This window comes from Ricinus communis, chromosome 7 (assembly GCF_019578655.1).
Source record: "Ricinus communis isolate WT05 ecotype wild-type chromosome 7, ASM1957865v1, whole genome shotgun sequence".
NCBI lineage: Eukaryota > Viridiplantae > Streptophyta > Magnoliopsida > Malpighiales > Euphorbiaceae > Ricinus > Ricinus communis.
Window position 1 is genome coordinate 28,597,064 of NC_063262.1, and position 19,397 is coordinate 28,616,460.

At 32.6% G+C, this 19,397-nt stretch overlaps 2 protein-coding genes across 5 annotated transcripts; both read right to left on the reverse strand.

Annotated features, from left to right (window-relative positions):
* Positions 1-980: 980 nt before the first annotated feature.
* Positions 981-2,000, reverse strand: LOC8286765. The gene has a single exon (XM_002514837.4). The coding sequence runs from the start codon at positions 1,838-1,840 to the stop codon at positions 1,031-1,033; it is 810 nt and encodes a 269-aa protein (XP_002514883.1). The 5' UTR covers positions 1,841-2,000; the 3' UTR covers positions 981-1,030.
* Positions 2,001-6,209: 4,209 nt separating this feature from the next.
* On the reverse strand, positions 6,210-8,168 carry LOC8286764. 4 transcript variants are annotated; one of them, XM_015716623.2, is made up of 3 exons: positions 8,014-8,168; positions 6,686-7,351; positions 6,210-6,609 (listed from the first exon to the last, which is right to left on the reverse strand). In XM_015716623.2, the coding sequence occupies exons 2-3, from the start codon at positions 7,295-7,297 to the stop codon at positions 6,394-6,396; spliced, it is 828 nt and encodes a 275-aa protein (XP_015572109.1). In that variant the 5' UTR covers positions 7,298-7,351; positions 8,014-8,168; the 3' UTR covers positions 6,210-6,393. The 4 variants fall into 4 exon arrangements, with proteins under 4 accessions (XP_015572109.1, XP_015572110.1, XP_048233234.1 ...); XM_015716624.2 differs by having other exon boundaries at positions 8,002-8,096; XM_048377277.1 differs by having other exon boundaries at positions 6,686-7,348; positions 8,014-8,081.
* Positions 8,169-19,397: the final 11,229 nt, after the last annotated feature.

The window sequence follows — 19,397 nt, forward strand, 5'->3', positions numbered from 1 at the left end:
TCTCTTTCCCCCTCCCTCTCTTTCCTTTTCCAGTAAAGGGAAACCTTGCTCATAAATTGGCACAAAAAAGAAAAACTAATTTTATGGATACTCAAATTAGAATGACAAGGAAAAAATACCCACCCACATAAAATATTCATAGCTTAATAGTAGATTAAGGTCATTTTTGGACTTTGATGGGCTCTAAATTACTCTTCACCTAGGGCACCCTAATGTGCCTCAAAGAAAGGGCATATAATAACATTAAAATAAAAAGAATAGGCAAAAAAATCTTAGGAGATTATTGCATTAGGGAGAACAGGCAAAAAAGGCATACACGAAAGGGCACATAAACCCAAATTAGCGGCTTTATTATTAAAATAAAAATAAAAAGAATGGGCAAAATAAATAAATAAGAGACATTATTGCATTTGGGGAGGGGATTGGACAGGCAAAAAGGAATCAAAAGAAAAGGCATGAAAAAACGCATCCATTTGACATTCAAAAAGGAAGCACCGAATAAAATAAAGTAATTAATTACATTATAGATAATATCTTAGTTTATATTAGTTTAATAGCTCATTTAATTAATTCATAATCTCCACTAAGAATGAAACACATTTCATTGGCCCACTTACTATAGAAACTATCTTCACCTAATGTCTTGAACTTGGTTTCTAAGCAATAAAATTATATTTTATATAAATTATATATAACCCATCAAAATCATAAAAAGGTTATGGATTATTTTCCCGGAAAACATCAAAACAACTTCCCTCCTCCTAGAAAATGACCTTCTGCTTGCAAATACCATAATAAAGAAATAAAAAATGCTATTATAACTAAGTAAAATAATTGGCAAAAAAGAAAAAAGAAAAAAAAAAAAGGCTTCCACTGGCATTGAGATTTGAGAGGTAATTAATTAACCTACTCAACAAAATATAATCATTTTTTGTTGTTGTCTAAATTTTTATGGGCGAAGGAAGCAAAAACTTTCAAAATTAAGAAAAAAAATAAATTCTTTATTATTATTATATTTTTCTTAGGACTACTACACATTCGGATTCCATAGGTTCCATAAACGAGAATTGAATAGCCCTAACACGTCCGGTAATACCTTCCTTGCCAAACCCTTATGGTTGTTTGGTGGTGGTGACCTTGCAACCACAGCCATCTCCTCCGTCTCCGCCTCCGCCGGGGACTCTTCACTTCCTTTCACTTCTTCCCCATCAGCCGCTCTCTCGAGCATAACAACCGGTGACACGTCATCATTTGGAGAAACAACAGCACCACCAACAAGAGATGATTCATTAACAGTCGCCTCGGGTTCTTGCATTTCAGGTCGACCTAGAACATCAATCACCGATTTATCACCAACCCGACGGCCCGTTTTGTCACGTCTCTTACCGCGACTAGTTTTCTTGAATAGCTCACCATTAGATAAATGTTCTTCAAAGGCTTCGATGACTTGATGAATAAGCTCGCGATTAGGAGAAGAGTCCCACCTAAACCAGTAGCTCGTGTAGCAGTCAAAACAGTCACAATCAAACGACGGAGACTTATGGGTGTTTGGTGACTTGTTTTTGGTGGATTTTTTCTTGGAACCCTGGAGAAGGGAAGCTTGTTTTGGAGTAGGGTTTGTGGTGGTTTTCAGAGAGCGAGTGATCATATAAGCAAGAACTTCACGGTCTTGAAGAGAAAGAACGGAAGCTAAAGTGAGAATGGTAGCAGGAAGAAGTTTAAGTACTGAAAGAAAATCATCACCATCTCTGTAGTCTCTACTACTTGAAGAAGAAGCAGAACCAAGAAAAGAAGAAGAAGATGGAGATGGGTATACTTTACCTTTGTTCTTTATCTTCATATTCTTTCTTTTCTTTTCTTTGTGCTGACTGCAGCTGCTGGTGTTATTGTTGGGTATAGCAGAGAAACAAGAAGAATAGAGAGAGAGAGAGAGAGAGAGAGATAAAGGGTTAAATTCTTTTGTGTGGTGGAGAGAGAGAAATAGGAGGCAGAAAAGGGTTACACGAACAATCGACTGTGTCGCCGTTCCTTATTTTTTAGGTTATTTACTTGTCCTTGCTGTTCTCACACGCTCTTGTGGATGCGCGTGTTTCCACTCTTGTATTTCATTGTTAGACATGAATACTTTGTGCAAGTATTTTCCTTTCTTTTAAGAAAATTTAACTTAAGAAGAATATGGTATATTATATATTATATACCATATTTATGTTTTAAAATATTATTAAATTTGAAAATTGAATATATAGATATATAATTGAAATATACTTTTCTAGGTTATTACATTTTATAAGTAAAAAGTAATTGTGAAATATTTTATTGTTAAAAATTTTATAATTCATACGTGATTTTAATTAATATTTAAATACAATTATATATCTAATTTCTAAAAATAATAAAATAAAATATTATAAATTATCAATATCAAAGGCGCTAGTTTTCAATTATTGTGTTCTAAAAACTACTTTAACTTATTTCATAAGAAAAACCACTTTAACCTGTAGTTAATTGTTTTATCAATATTTGTTTACACATTTTCAAAAATAAATACTCACTATTCATATTTTACTTTGTATAAAGTGTTTGCTATACATAATTTTGCTTTTACTGTGGGCTAAAGAAATAAAAAAAAATCATTCAGAATCTTCGTTTCAGATATTAAAAGATCTCCATAATAAATATATAAACACTAAATTAACACGTGCATGTAAAGATATTCTTATAATTAGTTATCAAACAATTCTATTTTTAACATCACCGTGTGAAAATAATAAATTTCTTAAATATTTTAAAATTTAACTTGTAATGAAATAATTAGTTGATTATATGATTAATATTATTTTTGTATTTGTTTTTATCTTTTTAAGTTCGTTATGAATTTTATTGAAAATAAATTTAAGAACTATTATTGACCATTTAGTCGATTCAAAAGAAAAAAAAGGTACATTTTCACTTATTAAATAAAAAATAATTTACTAACTTATTATGCCAATTTAATTATCATCAAAAAAATTCTATTGTTATTATTTATTATTAAAGGAACAAGAAAAAGAATAAAACCATTAGCGAAGTACTAATTATTCTTTATTATGCCATTCCAATATAAACAAGTACTAAATTACTTTTAAAAATATAATTAGCGAATTAAGAAAAATTAAAATTTATTGCGTAAAATAAAATTAAAAAATTCTCAATATTTAATAATAGAGTATAACCAAAATTTAATAATAACATAGAATGAGAAATGAACTTAGTTAGCTAGTATAGGAAAAAAGACAATTGTATATGAAACTAATACCCTAAGTTAGTAAACTTAAAGCATCAAATACATATTAATGATTTCTTAACCATTCAGGTTTAAAAGAAAATTAAAAAGCAAAATAATCATATACTAGGTGGCGGTGACGCTCTATAGTGGCGCGTAGAGGAGGTACTAATTACTGTTCTGGAAATAAAAGACCAATGTCTTGAAAGAGAGTGTGCTACTCCTACGCCACTTGCCCATCACCGCACAGTCAATTATGTCGTACAAATTTTTAGGACAGAACCATAGCAGAGTACTGTTTTCCTTTTCTTTTGAAGTGTCTCGTTAGGGTATAACAGTAAATAGTTAAGGACATATTGGTCTTTTTATTCAGCCGTTGATAAGGACAACCGACCAAAAGCACCGAAACAGTGCAAGAAATTTTATTTAATATTTTCGAAATGACTTGTTTATATATTTTTCTTGAACAATTAAATCACTTGTTTATATAAATTATATTTCATAAAATTTATGGATAAGTGGCAGTTATTATTAATGTGTTACTAAGTAATAAGATGTAATAAATAGCTTATTTACTATAATCAGTGACTTGATTTTATTAGTTGATTTGAACTATTTTTTTATTAATACTAAAAAGTAATATTTAATATGAAATATATAATATATAATATACTTGAATATATGCTTTCAGTGCTTTAAATAAAAAGTTTTGACGCTAACATAAATATAGTTTAAGACCAAAGAAACATATTTAAAATTAACAGTAAAAGATTGAAAATTTTATAATCCTAAGATGAGTTTTTCTTATCTGAAATACACAAAAATTTCCCTATTTATTTGTTAAGTTGCATAGGAAACTGGTTTTAGATTGGTCAAAGAAAGCAAAATCAGTTTCACTTTCTCTTTTGGTTTTTCTCATTTTTGACCTTATTTTTCATTAAAATGAGAGGGCTACCTAGTCTAGGTTACTTATAGTCCTGTTAGTTTCCTTTTAAAAAATAAAAACAAAAACACCCCATTCTTCCAATTTTATTATTATTTTTTTACTTTAAATTTCCATAGGCTCCAAACACCAAATTCCATTTTTCTTGCAATTTACGGGTAATGGGCTGAGCCTTTTATTTTCTGTCCAAAGAACTTACTCTGCCTTGGTCATAATTTTAAGTTGTGGTATTAAGATGATATTAACACCCTGGTCTTGTGCTTCAAAAACCAGAAGCCCCCTTTCTTTCTTTTTTTCAAGAATCATCTTGGCTTTGTTCATCAACCAGAAAGAAAAAAGGAAATAAAAAAAAAAAAACATTTCAAGTATTTGCCGGAGGAGTTGAAATTTGGAGGTTTTCAATTCAGGAAATTTGTTGAGAAATTCAGGAAGAACAGACTTGTTTGGCCAGGGGACCATTTACAATTTGTGTAAATTACAAGCAAATTTGAAAATGATACTAATCCTTTGACTTCTTACTCTAAGTTAAGTCCCTTTTTTTTGTTTTGTCCCCAAAAGTCATCTACAATATATATATACTTGGATTTTAAAAAAAATAAGCCGTACATGCTCATTCTGATGTAGATATATATTTTAATTTTAAAAATATTTCAAGAAAAATATAGTCATACCATAATACTTTCTACCAAAGAAAATTAAATAAGATAAAACTATATATATTTAGTCAAAAACCTGTTTAAAAATAAGACCATCTAAGTTTAAAAAATTATGCTGATTCAAGGACGAAAGTAGCCAAGAAACTAAAATTAAAGTCTCTTTTCTCTAATTTGATGATAAGATTAGTTCCTTTTTTATTGTTTTTGCTGAAATGGGAACTCCCTTAATGATTAATTATATGGTTAACTAATAATTAAAGCACGTACCAATAATATGGAGCACAATACCCTTTTCAATATAAAATGAATATCTGATTTTTAAAGAGTGGAGACTGCCAATTCCTTTTATTCAAAAAGACTGACCAAAGAGAAGAAGGAATTTTGTTGCCTTTCTGTTCCCAAACAAGAACCCAAAAAGTTGGCAGTGAACAATCACATAATAGTAATAAATCAAATCCAGATTAACAAGTTCTAGTTGATTTTTATTATATTTATTTATTTTGAAATTGAAGAGGTTCGATTCTAAACCTAATCGAAATCCTTTTATTTTCCTTTTGAAAAAAAAAAAAAAAAAGAAAAAAAATATTCAAGCCTTTACAAGGAGATGTCTTCTTGGAAATGTTTCTGCTTAACATTGAATAGAACGAATCCAGAACATGTAGAATAATTCCATGTAATATAATTGGTGCTCTATTTCCCACCACAATTTTTGAGGTATAGTCATACATCAAACACAGAAAAAATGGAATTATTTCAGGTTTATATATATGTGTATATATATAGAATTCCAATAATAATAGTTCAACATTTCATAAAGGAAAAAAGATGTACGACAGTAAATATCAACAAAACCAGCCCAAAAATAAAAGGAGATTATAGATTCGCACTTCCACTGAGGTCCCTTGACCCTTCAGCAATCAAAGCATTTCAGAATATTTGTTGAGAAATAAAATGGAAATCATAGTTTTCAAGCAAAGTTCTGCGAGGCAACAATGTATCTGAACAAGAGGCTAATTGCTCCTACACGTATTTAGATTCAAAGTTTGAGAATATACCTATCAAAGAAAAAACGACATTAGTTTCACGTGGCATTATACAACTAAGAGCTCCTAATTTTCTCGTTCGTGCTGTCATGAATGACTCATAATTTAGACATGTGGTAAACAGATTTTCTTAAGGTTATATGAATTTCTGCTCAAATTTATAGATAAGGTTTTTATTAAGATTGTCTATAATATCAATAATTTCCTGATAATGATAATAATATAAGAAAAATTGTTAACCAATCTACCAAACTAAACCAATAGTATCATTCACCTATAGTGCAGGCAATGATTAAGCAACAATATAAAAACAAAATCATTTAGCATGGATGCACTGATTAAACACACCGGATCAAGATCTTCAACACAAAATTGCAGATTTCCAAAAGGCTACGAGGGGGAAAAGTACTTGCACGCTATACCAAAAGAACATTGTTCTTGTTGAACACAGAGATCATTTAAGTGAAAGGAGCTAAACACCAAATGGAACTAATCAGCTTTCTTATCTGTTGGTTGAGATTTGTTAGCAGCAGCAGAAGAACGCTTGTCCTCCGCCATCTTTGAATGAGTTTCATCTTTCTGCTGGAAATACTTCTCGAATGCTCGAGGAAGGAATCGCGGAATCAAGAACCCGAAAAGATTGATTGAGAAATATAACAGGTTGGCAGCTGCTAAACTCCTTCCAAACCAAAACCAGGCAATGTCCTGCAGAACCCAACAGGAGAAAACTTAGTTTTGTTAACCCAACTTACACCCTTGCGAAATATAAATTCAGAATCACCTTGAATTGTGCATTAGCTGGCAAAGTCTTGTTAATCCACACATCTTGGATCCAGTCGAGAATAACAAAGATCCTCCGGACGGTATAAAGCATCGGTACTAATGCTCTCACTGGCGGAGAGAACAACGACAGCCCACTAATTATGTTCTCGGTAAGTATCTGAAACGAGAGCAGAAACAAGTGCGGCGTTGCTGACCGAACTGCATGATCATCACCCCTGGCGAACCCACCCAACACATATGCCAGCGGCAGAAACAGCCCCATAGTGGTTCCCACAACGACATACAACCTGAATAGTTTACTTCCTTGAAAAATCTCTTGGGGGCTAGTTCTGGTTCCCCCATGTGAAGGGAAGACAAATCGAGCGAGTACTAAAAGATAAGCAGAGGCAAAGGCTGGGAAGACTAAATCAAAGAGTGGGACAAGGCCACTAGCAGAGAAAACCATTATGAAAGCAACTAGTTGAAGTTCTATTACACGCAATGATCCCATTACACCTCCCATCATTGACTGCTGCTGCTTGTCGAGACGCGCTGGCAGGGGTTTCATTGGGTCATTTGTGGCATCACTAGGCTCATTTCTTGGAACTGTAGCAAGAGATACACCAGACATTTCTCCTTGAACTTGGTAGTGTTGTCTACAGCTTTGTATTGTGATATTGACCTACTGATATCAGAAAGAAACAAATATTAAAGGGAAGCATGTATGATTAGATTTCCCTTTTTTTTTTCTTATAAATTGACACGTAAAAGATGATGAATCGATCATAAGGGATTAGAAAATAATGATGTATGAGCAGGGTAAATTAGTTGATAACTCCCAAAGTAAGTAATACAATTCAAGCAACTAATTATCATACTAAACTGAGCCAAAGATAGAAAACAAGCTAATTATATAACGGCATTGAAGAGGAAAATATACTCTCATCTACCTATGCAAACACTGTCATCTATTTTTAACAAGAAAGAAAATGGATTGAAAAGAAAGTTAAAGAGAGTCTTTTAGAATGTATATAACCATTAGCCAACATCCTGGGATCTATATCTTCCTAGATTTATCAAGTAACAGCTTTCAAATTAATTAAGCTTTTCGAAAATGAAAATGAGCCAACCAAATTAAATCAAAACAAAAAAAAAAAGATTCAATTTAAAATGAATTTGACAACAAGCCACCACCACTATTAACAAATAGAGAAAATAAAAGCATAAATGAGGATGATCATGTTCATGTTCTCATAAATAGATTTCAATTTGTCCTGAGTTCGACAAGCAGACTCTTTATTGACATAAAACTAAATAAAGAAACGGAAAACATACAAGAGATCTTACAGAGAAAAGCTTTTAATGAAGATTCAACTCAATAACTATAGCCTCCGACTAGAGAGGATCATAGAAGCACGGTGTTGTAATATGTTGTTGAAGGTGGTGAGCAACGGTGTCATGTGTATCTGCAAGTCTCTGCCAAGTGGCTTTCATGCAACGTGGGATACTGTCAATTTGTACACTTGTCGCCTCCACTTTTAAGCTTATCAGGTTCGCATTAACCTTATTATGATCATTTCATGGACTGGGTTACGAGTTACTACCTTCAACCCATTCCAACCATTGTCATATCCCATGGGCTTAATTACCAAACCCATTTAAGCTCCGTTCGATCCATAAATATGTGCAATTTTTTTTATTTATTTATAAAGCATGTCAGGCAAAAACCCTTATGGGTGATGAAATATTTTCTTAAAATTTTTAATGTAATTAATTAAAGTTCGCATTCGAGACCGTAATTAATTAAAGTTAGAAGAGATTTTTACCATCTTATATACATACTTTTAAGTGCAATTTTTTTATACAAATATCAATGCCTCGGGATACCCTCTAATAAATCGTTGTATCGATTAGTTAAATCATAGTCGGAAATTCAATATAGAATAATTACTGTTTTTAAGAAAATATATAAGGTAATTACTTAAAGATCTATTTTGTACAACAGTTCGTTCTATTTTATAATTTCTTTTAATTATAGGCATTTTTAAACGTTTTTAAGAAAGTGATAAATAGTTAATTTTAAAAGAATTTATTGTCAGATATGATAATACTAAATTATGATTGCTTGATTATAATTTAGTATTCTTATATTTGAAAATTGAAATATTTTAAATTTATATTTTCACGCCACCCATTATCCATATTTCTGAAAATTATAACATATATATCACGATTTGAAGAGTAGATTAGAGAGTAGATTGAAGAAGAAGATTGCAGAGAAAATGAGAGTAGTTCATAGAGGAAACAAATTGAGAAAATTCTCATTAACCTTCATCTATTACAGGTGATTCTTTTAATATAAAGGAATTGGACACTTGTCACTTTCTTATTGAGCTAAGCTTATAACGGTAATAATCTAAAGGAAAAAACGTTACCTTTTCTGTTTAAAGACTAACAGTAGTCTAACAGAAATTTAAGAAACTAACAGTAGTCTAACAGAAATGTAACAAACCTTCTTCAACAATTATCTTTAATATCCCCCCTCAAAATGGAGCATAGATGTCATGTATGCCCAGCTTGTTAATAAAGCTGAGGAATAAAGGAGGAAGTGGTTTTGTGAAGAAATCAGCCAGCTGCTGAGTAGTGGAAACAGGAAACAAACAAATAAGTCTAGATTGAATCTTTTGCCTAACAATGTGACAGTCGATTTCTATGTGTTTCATCCTTTCATGGAACACTTGATTATGAGCCAAATAACATGCTGACTGATTATCACAATACACTATCGTTGGAACAAAATTCTAGACTTGTAAATCCTGTAATAAAAAAGACAATCACTGAATCTCACATGTCACATTTGCTAAAGCTCTATATTCTGCTTCTGAACTGGATTTTGATACAGTTGCTTGTTTCTTTGTTTTCCAAGATATCAAAGAATTCCCAAGAAAAACAGAGAAACCAAATATGGATCTTCTAGTTTCAGAACATGTAGCCCAGTCAGAATCTGAGAAAGCCTTGAGCTTTAAATTGTTAGAAGCACGAAAAAATAAACATTGCCCCGGAGACTTCTTTAAATATCTAAGGATCCTTGAAATTGCAGCATAGTGCTTATCTGTTGAGCAATCCAAAAACTGAGACAGTTGCTGAACAAGAAATGATATATCAGGCCTAGTACTACATAAGTAAATAAGCTTTCCTACTAGTCTTCTATATGCTGTAACATCTGAATATAAAGAACTATCATCTTTGGTTAGTCTTGTATCTGCTGTTATAGGAGTTGAGGCAGGTTTTGATCCTAAATAACCAGTCTCTGTCAAGAGATCTATGACATACTTCTTTTGGCACAAATTGATCCCAGATTTTGATCTTGCTACTTCAAGACCTAAGAAGAATTTTAAAGGACCGAGGTCTTTGATTTTGAACACTTCATCAAGATAAACCTTTACTGACTTAATATGTCCCAAATCATTACCTGTGAGGATAACATCATCTACGTAAACCAGCAATGCTGTGAAAGACTGATCGTGCTTCCTTGTAAATAGAGAAGAATCTGATGTTGTTTGATTAAAACCTTGAGACAGTAATGCATTAATAAGTTTCACATTCCACTGCCTACTTGCTTATTTTAATCCATATAAGGACTTAGTAAGCTTGCAGACTAGACCAGGTTGTGTACATGAAAGTCCAAGTGGAATTTGCATATACACTTCTTCATGTAAATCTCCATGCAAGAATGTATTGTTTATATCCAACTGATGTAAAAACCAATTCCTGGATGCTGCAACAGCTAAAAGAACATGAATAGTAGACATTTTTACAACAGGTGAAAAAGTATCAATATAGTCTATACCATTTTGTTGTGTGTATCCCTTTGCCACAAGACGAGCTTTATGTCTTTCTATAGATCCATCACTATTATATTTAGTTTTAAAAACTCATTTACATCCTATAGCAACTTTTTTAGTAGGTAACTTTGTTAAAATCCAAGTATTGTTCTTTTGCAAAGCATCTAGTTCTTTTTGCATAGCTTTTTTCCAACAAGAATGCTTAATAGCTTCATTATATGTTTTAGGTTCTAGATTAGAATCAATCTGAACATTAAAGGCTCTATGAAATAAACTCATTTTGTCATAAGTAAACACTTTTGAGAAAACATGAGGTGTAGTCCTATGTTTATTGATTATAGCATTAGTTCTTAGAAGTTGATAAACATAATCCTTTAAAAAAATTGGTTTATTAACAACTCTAGTAGACTTTCTTACTGGAACAAAATCAGTAATAGGAACTAATGACTCAGAATTATGAACAGAATTTATTTCATTATTAGACTCATTAACTTGAGTAATATAAGTGCTAACTGAATCGACATTAATTGAAGGAATAGGCAAAGAAATATCCATATTAAAAGTGTCAATAGATGTAGATAATACTGGTAAAGATGATTTGGCAGCATTATCAGAATTCTAAAATGGAAACAAATGTTCATAGAGCCTAACATTTCTTGAAATTAAAATTTGTTTAGACTGAATATCATAAAGTTTGTAACCTTTAGTATTTTCTGGAAAACCAATGAACATACACTGTGTTGCCCTAGGAGTGAATTTATGTATGTTGTGAGGCAATGTGCATGCATATGCTAAGCATCCAAATACCTTTAAATTATCAAGCACATGTAGTTTATCATACAAAAGTTCAAATGGAGTCTTATTATCAATTATAGGAGATGGAACTCTATTGATAATAAAAATAACATGACTCCCACAGTCTGTCCAGAAACTCAAAGGCATAGAAGATTGAAATTTAAGAGCTCTAGCAACATTAAGAATATGTTGATGTTTTCTTTCTACCACTGAATTCTGCTTAGGGGTATAAACACATGTAGTTTGATGAATAATTCATTTTGATTGAAAGAAACAAGGCATAGCAAACTCAACACCATTATTTGTCCTGATACATTTTATCTTGTTATCAAATTATGTTTCCACAAAATTACAGAAGTTTTGTATTATAGGTCTAGCATCAGTTTTAGATTTCATTAAAAATATCCAAGTATATCTACTTTTATCATCAACTATTGTCAAGAAATATCTATGACCATATAAAGAATGTGTCCTGGCTGGTCCCTAAATATCTATATGCACAAGTTCAAAACATTTGTTTACAGCAGATTTGCTTAAAGGAAAAGGATTTTTCTTTTATTTTTCTAAATGACAAGTCTTACAATGTTTTTCAATAGGAACTTTTATTGATGATTCAATAGATTGTAAACATTTCAATCTAGAATTAACTAAGTGACCTAAACGAAAGTGCCAAATACTGTCAGCATTGACAGAATCAATCATAGCAGAATCAACAGAACATAAAAGAGAAACATTTGAAACTAATACAGAAGTATCAAATTGAGCTTTATCAAGATGATAAATACCTTGAACTTGTTTAGCTAATCAAATCATCTTCCATTTGATAGGATCCTGTATAATACAAATAGTTTTATGAAGTATAAAGCAATAATTATATTGAGCAGTCAACTTGCTTGTAGAAACTAAATTAAATGAAAAATCAGGGACAAATAACACATTGTTAAGAATCAAATCATTACTAAATTTAACAATTCCTATATGTGTGACTGCAACTTTTTAAAAATTTGGCAAAGTAACAAAAATATTATGCACTGATTTATAAGAAGTAAAAGCATCCAAAGGACAAACTATATGATTTGTTGCACCTGAATCTATTATCCAAAAAATTTTAGTTGGCCTTTTAACATATGAACATGCAATAAATTTGTTAAAATAAGAATAAAAAAATAATTGCATACCTGTTTCTTCTGGCCCAACAGTAAAATTGGTAGACATAGTATTGATTCTAGGTGAAGCAGCAGAGTTTGAAGCAACATTATTTTATTGCAATAAAGTCATAAGCTGTGAATATTGCTCTTGTGTAATCACTGGTGAACATGTATTAGACGAAACATTGACTTTATCATAACCAGTAGATTCATTAACTCCATAGACATCATTATTTTCATAGTCTTGTTCTTGTTCAAAGGAATAAGCATTCTCATGATCCTCAATTGTTACTAATTTTCCAACTTGGTTAACACAAGTTTTTGGCCTATACTTAGACTTATAACCAGGTGGATATCCATATTTTTTGAAATATATATCTACAGTATGTCCTGACATTCCACAATAACTACAAATAGGTTTACCATTGTTTGGTGTAGTATAAAATATTTTCTGTCCCCCCTGAGAACGAAATCTAGCATTATTTGAACCACCAAAAGAATTCATAGGAGGTCTGTAAGATCTGTTAGCAGAAGAATTCATAGGAGGAGGTCTATAAGGTCTATAAGAAATATTTGCTTGAGCTGCAAATATAGATGACTCGTTGGTTTATGAAACAACCATTCCTAAACCTAATTGTCTTTCACGTTGTAAAGCAAGGGAAAAAGCCTTATTAATCTTAGGTAAAAGATCTAACATCAACACTTGAGTTTTGATAACAGTAAAGCCTTCATTTAGACCTTTTTAAAAATCTAATCACATAATCACCTTCTTGATGATCTTTAACAATCTTTAAAGCATCACAATGACATTGTGGATTACAAGAATAAATAGGCACCATTCTAAGGTTAAGATATTCATCCCAAAGAATTTTCAATTGAGTAAAATAATCTGTAACAGACAGATTATTCTGTTTAAACGCAAAAATTTCTTCTTGTAAGTCTGATATTCTTAATGTAACGCCTGCATTTTCTCATCATCCATGTTATGTGCATTTACATTTAATCATTGGGCATATGATGGTATATCAATGATATTTTTATTTTATGAGAACATATATATATTAATTATAAGTAGAGAATAAGAAGCATGATATTAGATTATTAATTTAGATAAGTTGATTAAGTACTTGGGTTATGTGTATTAAGCCTTAAGACTTAATTGAACCAATAGTTGAAGGTTGGGTAAATAGATTGGACTTAAAAGATACAATTAAAAGTTAGTACCTATATATGGTTAGTAAGAATTAATTTAAGGTGATAAAAATAGTTTAGTAGGTGGTGGCATTAAGAGAGGAATATTGGAAATTGGAACCATGAGCAAGCTCATTTTACCTCTTCATTTCTCTAAAATTCGTTCATGGCCAAAAACACAAAATTTGGAATAAGAGAGAGGAGTGGAATACCTAGAAAAACTTAAGATTAAGATAGGATTTTGCCAACTATTGAAGGAGCCAAGCTAAAGCTAAAGGATTTAAGTATATTAGCAACCCAAAAGCTGAAATTGGTAAGTTGTTACTTGAGTGTTATTAATTTGTCATTAGGGTTCTTGATTACAAATTGGAAAAACTTCATTTGATGCTCTCATTGATTAATTAAAGGTCTGATTATCATGAATTAGTAGAGTATTGAATGATTGCATAAAGATTAAGCTTGATTTAAGTTTAAGTATGTTAAGATAGAAAACTGTCAAAATTCCAGCAACCTTGATGTTCTGTATTTTAGGCATAACATGGGTTATATAAGTCCAAATTAAGCTTAATTGGTGTCTATGGAAATTTTAAGAGTCCTCTATAACTTTGTAGTTTTATGATTTTGCTATTTTTGCCGTTTTAGTTGCTTAAATTGAGCAAACAGATTTACTGCAACTAGTTGTATGACCACAGCTCGATGAATTTGAAGATAATTAAATCTATAGAAGTCGGAATTGAGTAATTCTTCTTGGAGATGAAACTAGACGCATAAAGGATATGTCTATTTAATACAAGATTTTTTTATTACGCCAATTTTGCCCAGCAATAAATATACCTTGGTACTAAATTCGCCTAGAAAAGCGAAATGTTGGAGATTAGTTTTATGCAATTTATTGATGTTAGTTTGAGTTAAATTGGTATTTAACTAGATGGAAAATGTTTATAGGATATTAAAACAGTAATTGAGAGTCTTAGAGGAAGAGTTAGACCTATGAATTAGAGAGGGGATGATCTTGTAATGTAATAGAACTCGCATTTACATGAATATTTGTAATATGCATGAAATGTGAATTGATGAATGTGTTGACAGGGTACTCAAAGGCACGGAAAGGAAGTTGTGGAGAAAGGAGGTTCTTATATGCTAAAGGAATAAGTATATTTTGAGTAAGTAAATAGTTAATATTTGCTATGTTCATATATTTAATCAAATGTTCATGAAATGGTTGCGTTTGCTTAATATTGTTTATGTTTGAATGACCGGGATGGAAATGATTGGTGTTGAGTGGAACAATTGTTATTGCTGAAATATGATATAAGTGAAATGATTGAATTGTGATGTTAAGTGCATATGTGCATGTGAATGGTGGATTCCCCCGTGAAAAAAAATATATATATAAAGCCTTGAGAGGCTAAAGCCTAGAGAGGCTATAAAAGTGTATAATGTGAGATGAGGCGGAGCTGACTTACGTGTGTGATATGTGAGGATGAGGCGGAGCGGCACATTAAAGGGGATCCACAAGCCGTGAGAACTAACCATAATTGTTGAATTGTATTTCTTCTATGATGGTTGTAATGAATTCGGTAGAATGGTATGACTTTATACCTAAACTATGAATATCATGGAAAGTTATGTGATTGGGTGGAAATTGTATTAAGTGTATGTGATATAGATTATGTTGATTATTTATTTACTGAAATTTTGGAGGCTCACCCTCTCCAAAATTTTTCTTTTCAGGTTTGTAAATAGTAGTGCATCCGTTGGTTGTATGTGAAGTCTAGCTTTTAGCGATTCTGTCAAGTTGGGCCGGTTTTGTGAAGTCTCCTTCCGATGCATTTTTGTATGCAGTTATGTGATATATATGGAAGTATGCCTTATAAGGCATAAGAAGATGTTGTAATACTTGTTAAATGATGTTTAAGTATAATCATAAGTTTATATGTTAATAACCTTGTGTCTGGATTCTTAACAACCTACATATTGACCTATCTACCCTGTAGTATATATTCTACGGCGCTTGTATGCTTCCTGGCTAATGTTTATTGGTTAGCATGTGATGGGGGTGTTACATTTTAGTGGTATCGGAGGCAGGGATTAGATTCATTGGGAGTAGATTCATGTTGCACATCATTAAGCATATGATATATGTTCTTTGAACTTGACTGAATATTTGCATTTCATATATATAGATGGAGAGACAAGGAGAACCATGGCCCGGATAAGTCATTAGAGTCTCATGCATGGTCATGAAAATGCATCCGAACATGATCAACATGATGAGCATGAGTTACATTCCCGAAAATGCCGCACAATCGAATGTACAAAATGTTATGGAACAGTTTATGGATTTTCTAATGCAACGGGCGAGCTCAACAACAAGCACTCGGACACAACAACAAAAGGCCGTGATAGATAAGAATTATGAAAGAGTTAGGAAACAAGGTGCTAATGTTTTCAAGGTACTACTGATCCTAGGCCGAGGAATGGTTCACGAAATACAAAAAGGGTGTTGGATAGATTTAATTGCACATCCGAACAAAGGCTTCTATATACGATCTTTAATAGAAAAGATGCACTTGATTGGTGGGAAACAGTTTTAAGAAGCAAAGATCGACCAATGACTTTGACTTGGAATGATTTCTTGAGAGAATTTCTTTGAGAAGTATACTCTAGAAATTTATAGAGACAGAAGAAGCTTGAATTTCTTGATTTGAAACAGAATGATATGTCGATTGCAGTCGAAGTTCAATTTGTGAGATTATGTAAGTATGCACCGGAAGAAATAGCCACCGAAGAACTGAAAGGAAGAAATTTGAGATGGGTTTGAGGCTTGACATTCGTGAGAAAATGGCGTTGAAACCTCATAATTACAATTCCTCAATTGAAGGCTGCTTTGAGAGCTGAAGAAACATCATTTGAAAGGAATACTATGGAAGCTAAAAGAAGAAGATCATTGGTGCTTATAGTAATCCTCCAAGACATATTAGTATTTCTTCGTTTAGAGGCTCTAATTCACGTTGGAGTAGTTATCGTGGACGAGGGTTTGGTGGTCAGTCTAGTAGATCCTCCACGGTACCTTATAGTAGAGGTGGATACAATTCATCCCCGACTTGAGGGAGGACAAGTTTGACCAGAGAGGGTTTGCTCCTGTTTGTCCTACGTGCAACAGGAGACATCTTGGAGAATGTTGGGGACCTAGACCGGTGGTATGTTTTACTTGTAGTAGGCCGGGACATTATTCTAGAGATTGTCCTATGAGAAGAAATAATCTTTGGAGAATCTTATACGGTGGGTCGGAGTAGTGTTGGTGAAAATATTCCGGTTAGTTCGAGGCAGGAGAGGGAAGGGGTAGCGGAGGAGGTTTAACTATTTCAGCAACACCATCGAACAGATTGGTCAACCACAAGCACAAGCTAGAGTATTTGCTACTACTAGAAATGAAGCATTTGTAGCACCTGAAATTATTCTTGGTATACTTTCTATTCATGATTCTGATGCACATGTTCTTATTGATCCTGGATCCACATGTTCATTCATATCACATGATTTTGCATCGCATGTTCATGCTAATATAGAGGCATTAGGTTATGATATATATGTATCTATGCCTGCTGGGGGTATTATCACAGTAAATACGATAGTGAGATCATGTCCTGTAGTAGTAGATAGTGTCAAACTACATGCAGATTTGGTTGTTATTAATCTTAGAGAGTTTGATATTATTTTGGGGATGGATTGGTTGTCAAGAAATCATGCTATTGTTGATTGTAAAACAAAGGAAGTGGCTATGGAAATACAAGGAGAAATGAAAATAGTAATGGTGGGTGAAAGGAAGACAATTCCTAATTGTTTGATTTCAGTATTGCGTGTCGATTAATTAAAAATGGATGTGAAGCATATCTAATTAGTTTTATAGATACTACTAAGGTCAGTCCAGGGGTATTAGACATTTCGGTGGTCGGAGAATTTCCTAACATATTCTTAGATGATTTGCACGGTTTGCCACCAAATCGAGAGGTTGATTTTGAGATTGACATCATCCACAGTACGACACCTATTTCCATTGCACCATACGGAATGGCTCCATTAGAATTGAAAGAATTAAAGAAGCAATTAGAAGAGTTACTTGATAAAGGTTTCATCGGGCCAAGTACTTCACCTTGGGGAGCACCCGATTCATTTGTGAAGAAAAGGATGGTAGTATGCGATTATGTATTGATTATAGGCAATTGAATAGGATTACGTTGAAGAATAAATATCCATTGCCGAGAATTGATGATTTGCTTGATCGGTTAAAAGGTGCAACTGTGTTCTCTAAAATTGATTTAAGATCGGGTTATTGGCAACTCCGGGTTGAAGAGAAATCTATTACCAAGGCATTCGAACAAGGTATGGGCATTATGAATTTATTGTGATGCCATTTGCTTTAACAAATGCTCCTGCTGCTTTTATGTCACTGATGAACAAGACTTTCCAGCCATATTTAGATCACTTTGTTATTGTGTTCATTGATGATATTCTGATTTACTCTAGAAGCCTAGAAGAGCATGAACAACACTTGAGAATTGTTTCTGATTTTGAGGGAAAAACAGTTATGCATAAAATTCAACAAATGCGAGTTTTGGATGGAGGAAATTGCATTCTTAGGGCATATTATTTCTAAACATGGAGTGCAACCAGATTCATCAAAGATTAAAGCAATTATTGAATGGGAACCGCTTCTAGAAATGTTTCCCCGAAGTTCGAAGTTTTCTTGGGTTAGGCTGGCTATTATAAAAGATTTGTAGAAGATTTTTCGGTTATTGCTAAGCCTCTATGACTTTATTAAAGAAGAATGTGCCATTCCGAAGTTATGTGATCAAAATTTTCAAGAGTTGAAGAAAAGGCTTACTACTACACCGATACTCGCATTGCCATCCCGAAATGGAGGTTATGTTGTATATCTTGATGAGGCAAGGACTTGGATGTGTCTTAATGCGAGCATGGGAAGGTTATAGCTTATGCTTCCAAGACAATTCGCGACCTCATGAGCTGAATTATCCTACACATGATCTTGAATTAGCGGCTATTGTACATGCATTGAAGATATGGCGACATTATTTATACGGGGAGACATTTCGGATATTCTGCGATCATAAGAGTTTGAAATATATCCCTACGCAGAAAGAGTTGAATCTGAGACAACGAAGATGGATTGAGCTTCTGAAGGATTATGATTGCACTATTGATTATCATCCTGGAAAAGCAAATGTTGTTGCTGATGCTTTAAGTAGGAAGTCAGTGGAAAATTTTTTAAGTATGATTTGTTACAATGTAGAATATTTAGTTGCACTTAGAGCTATGGATGTGAAGTTTTATGTTTATGACGATGATCTGTTAGCCACATTACAAGTAAAGCCTTTGATTGGAGATAAAATTAAAGATGCACAGTGTGAAGATTCTTATTTGCAAAGGATGAAGGGTAGAGTACAAGAAGGAAAGAATACACAATTTGTGTTGAAAGATGATGGTGTGTTATTGAATAGAAATCGTGTATGTGTACCTGATGTAGGAAATTTGAGAAAGGAAATCATGCATGAAGCGCACTATGCACCTTATGCAATGCATCCTGGAAGTACCAAAATGTACAAAAATTTGAAGCCTTATTATTGGTGGCCGACAATGAAGAAGGATGTGGCAGAATTTGTGAGTAAGTGTTTGACATGTCAGCAAGTGAAAGGAGAGCACCTAGGCACTGCAGGTAAACTTCATTCTT

Bases quoted from the DNA above. Each gene is read 5' to 3' on its own strand.
- LOC8286765 (XM_002514837.4), bottom strand. From the start codon at position 1,840: ATGAAGATAAAGAACAAAGGTAAAGTATACCCATCTCCATCTTCTTCT.
- LOC8286764 (XM_015716623.2), bottom strand. From the start codon at position 7,297: ATGTCTGGTGTATCTCTTGCTACAGTTCCAAGAAATGAGCCTAGTGAT. The intron at 6,610-6,685 runs GTGATTCTGAAT...TGGGTTCTGCAG, and splicing joins CAGCTAATGCACAATTCAAG to GACATTGCCTGGTTTTGGTT.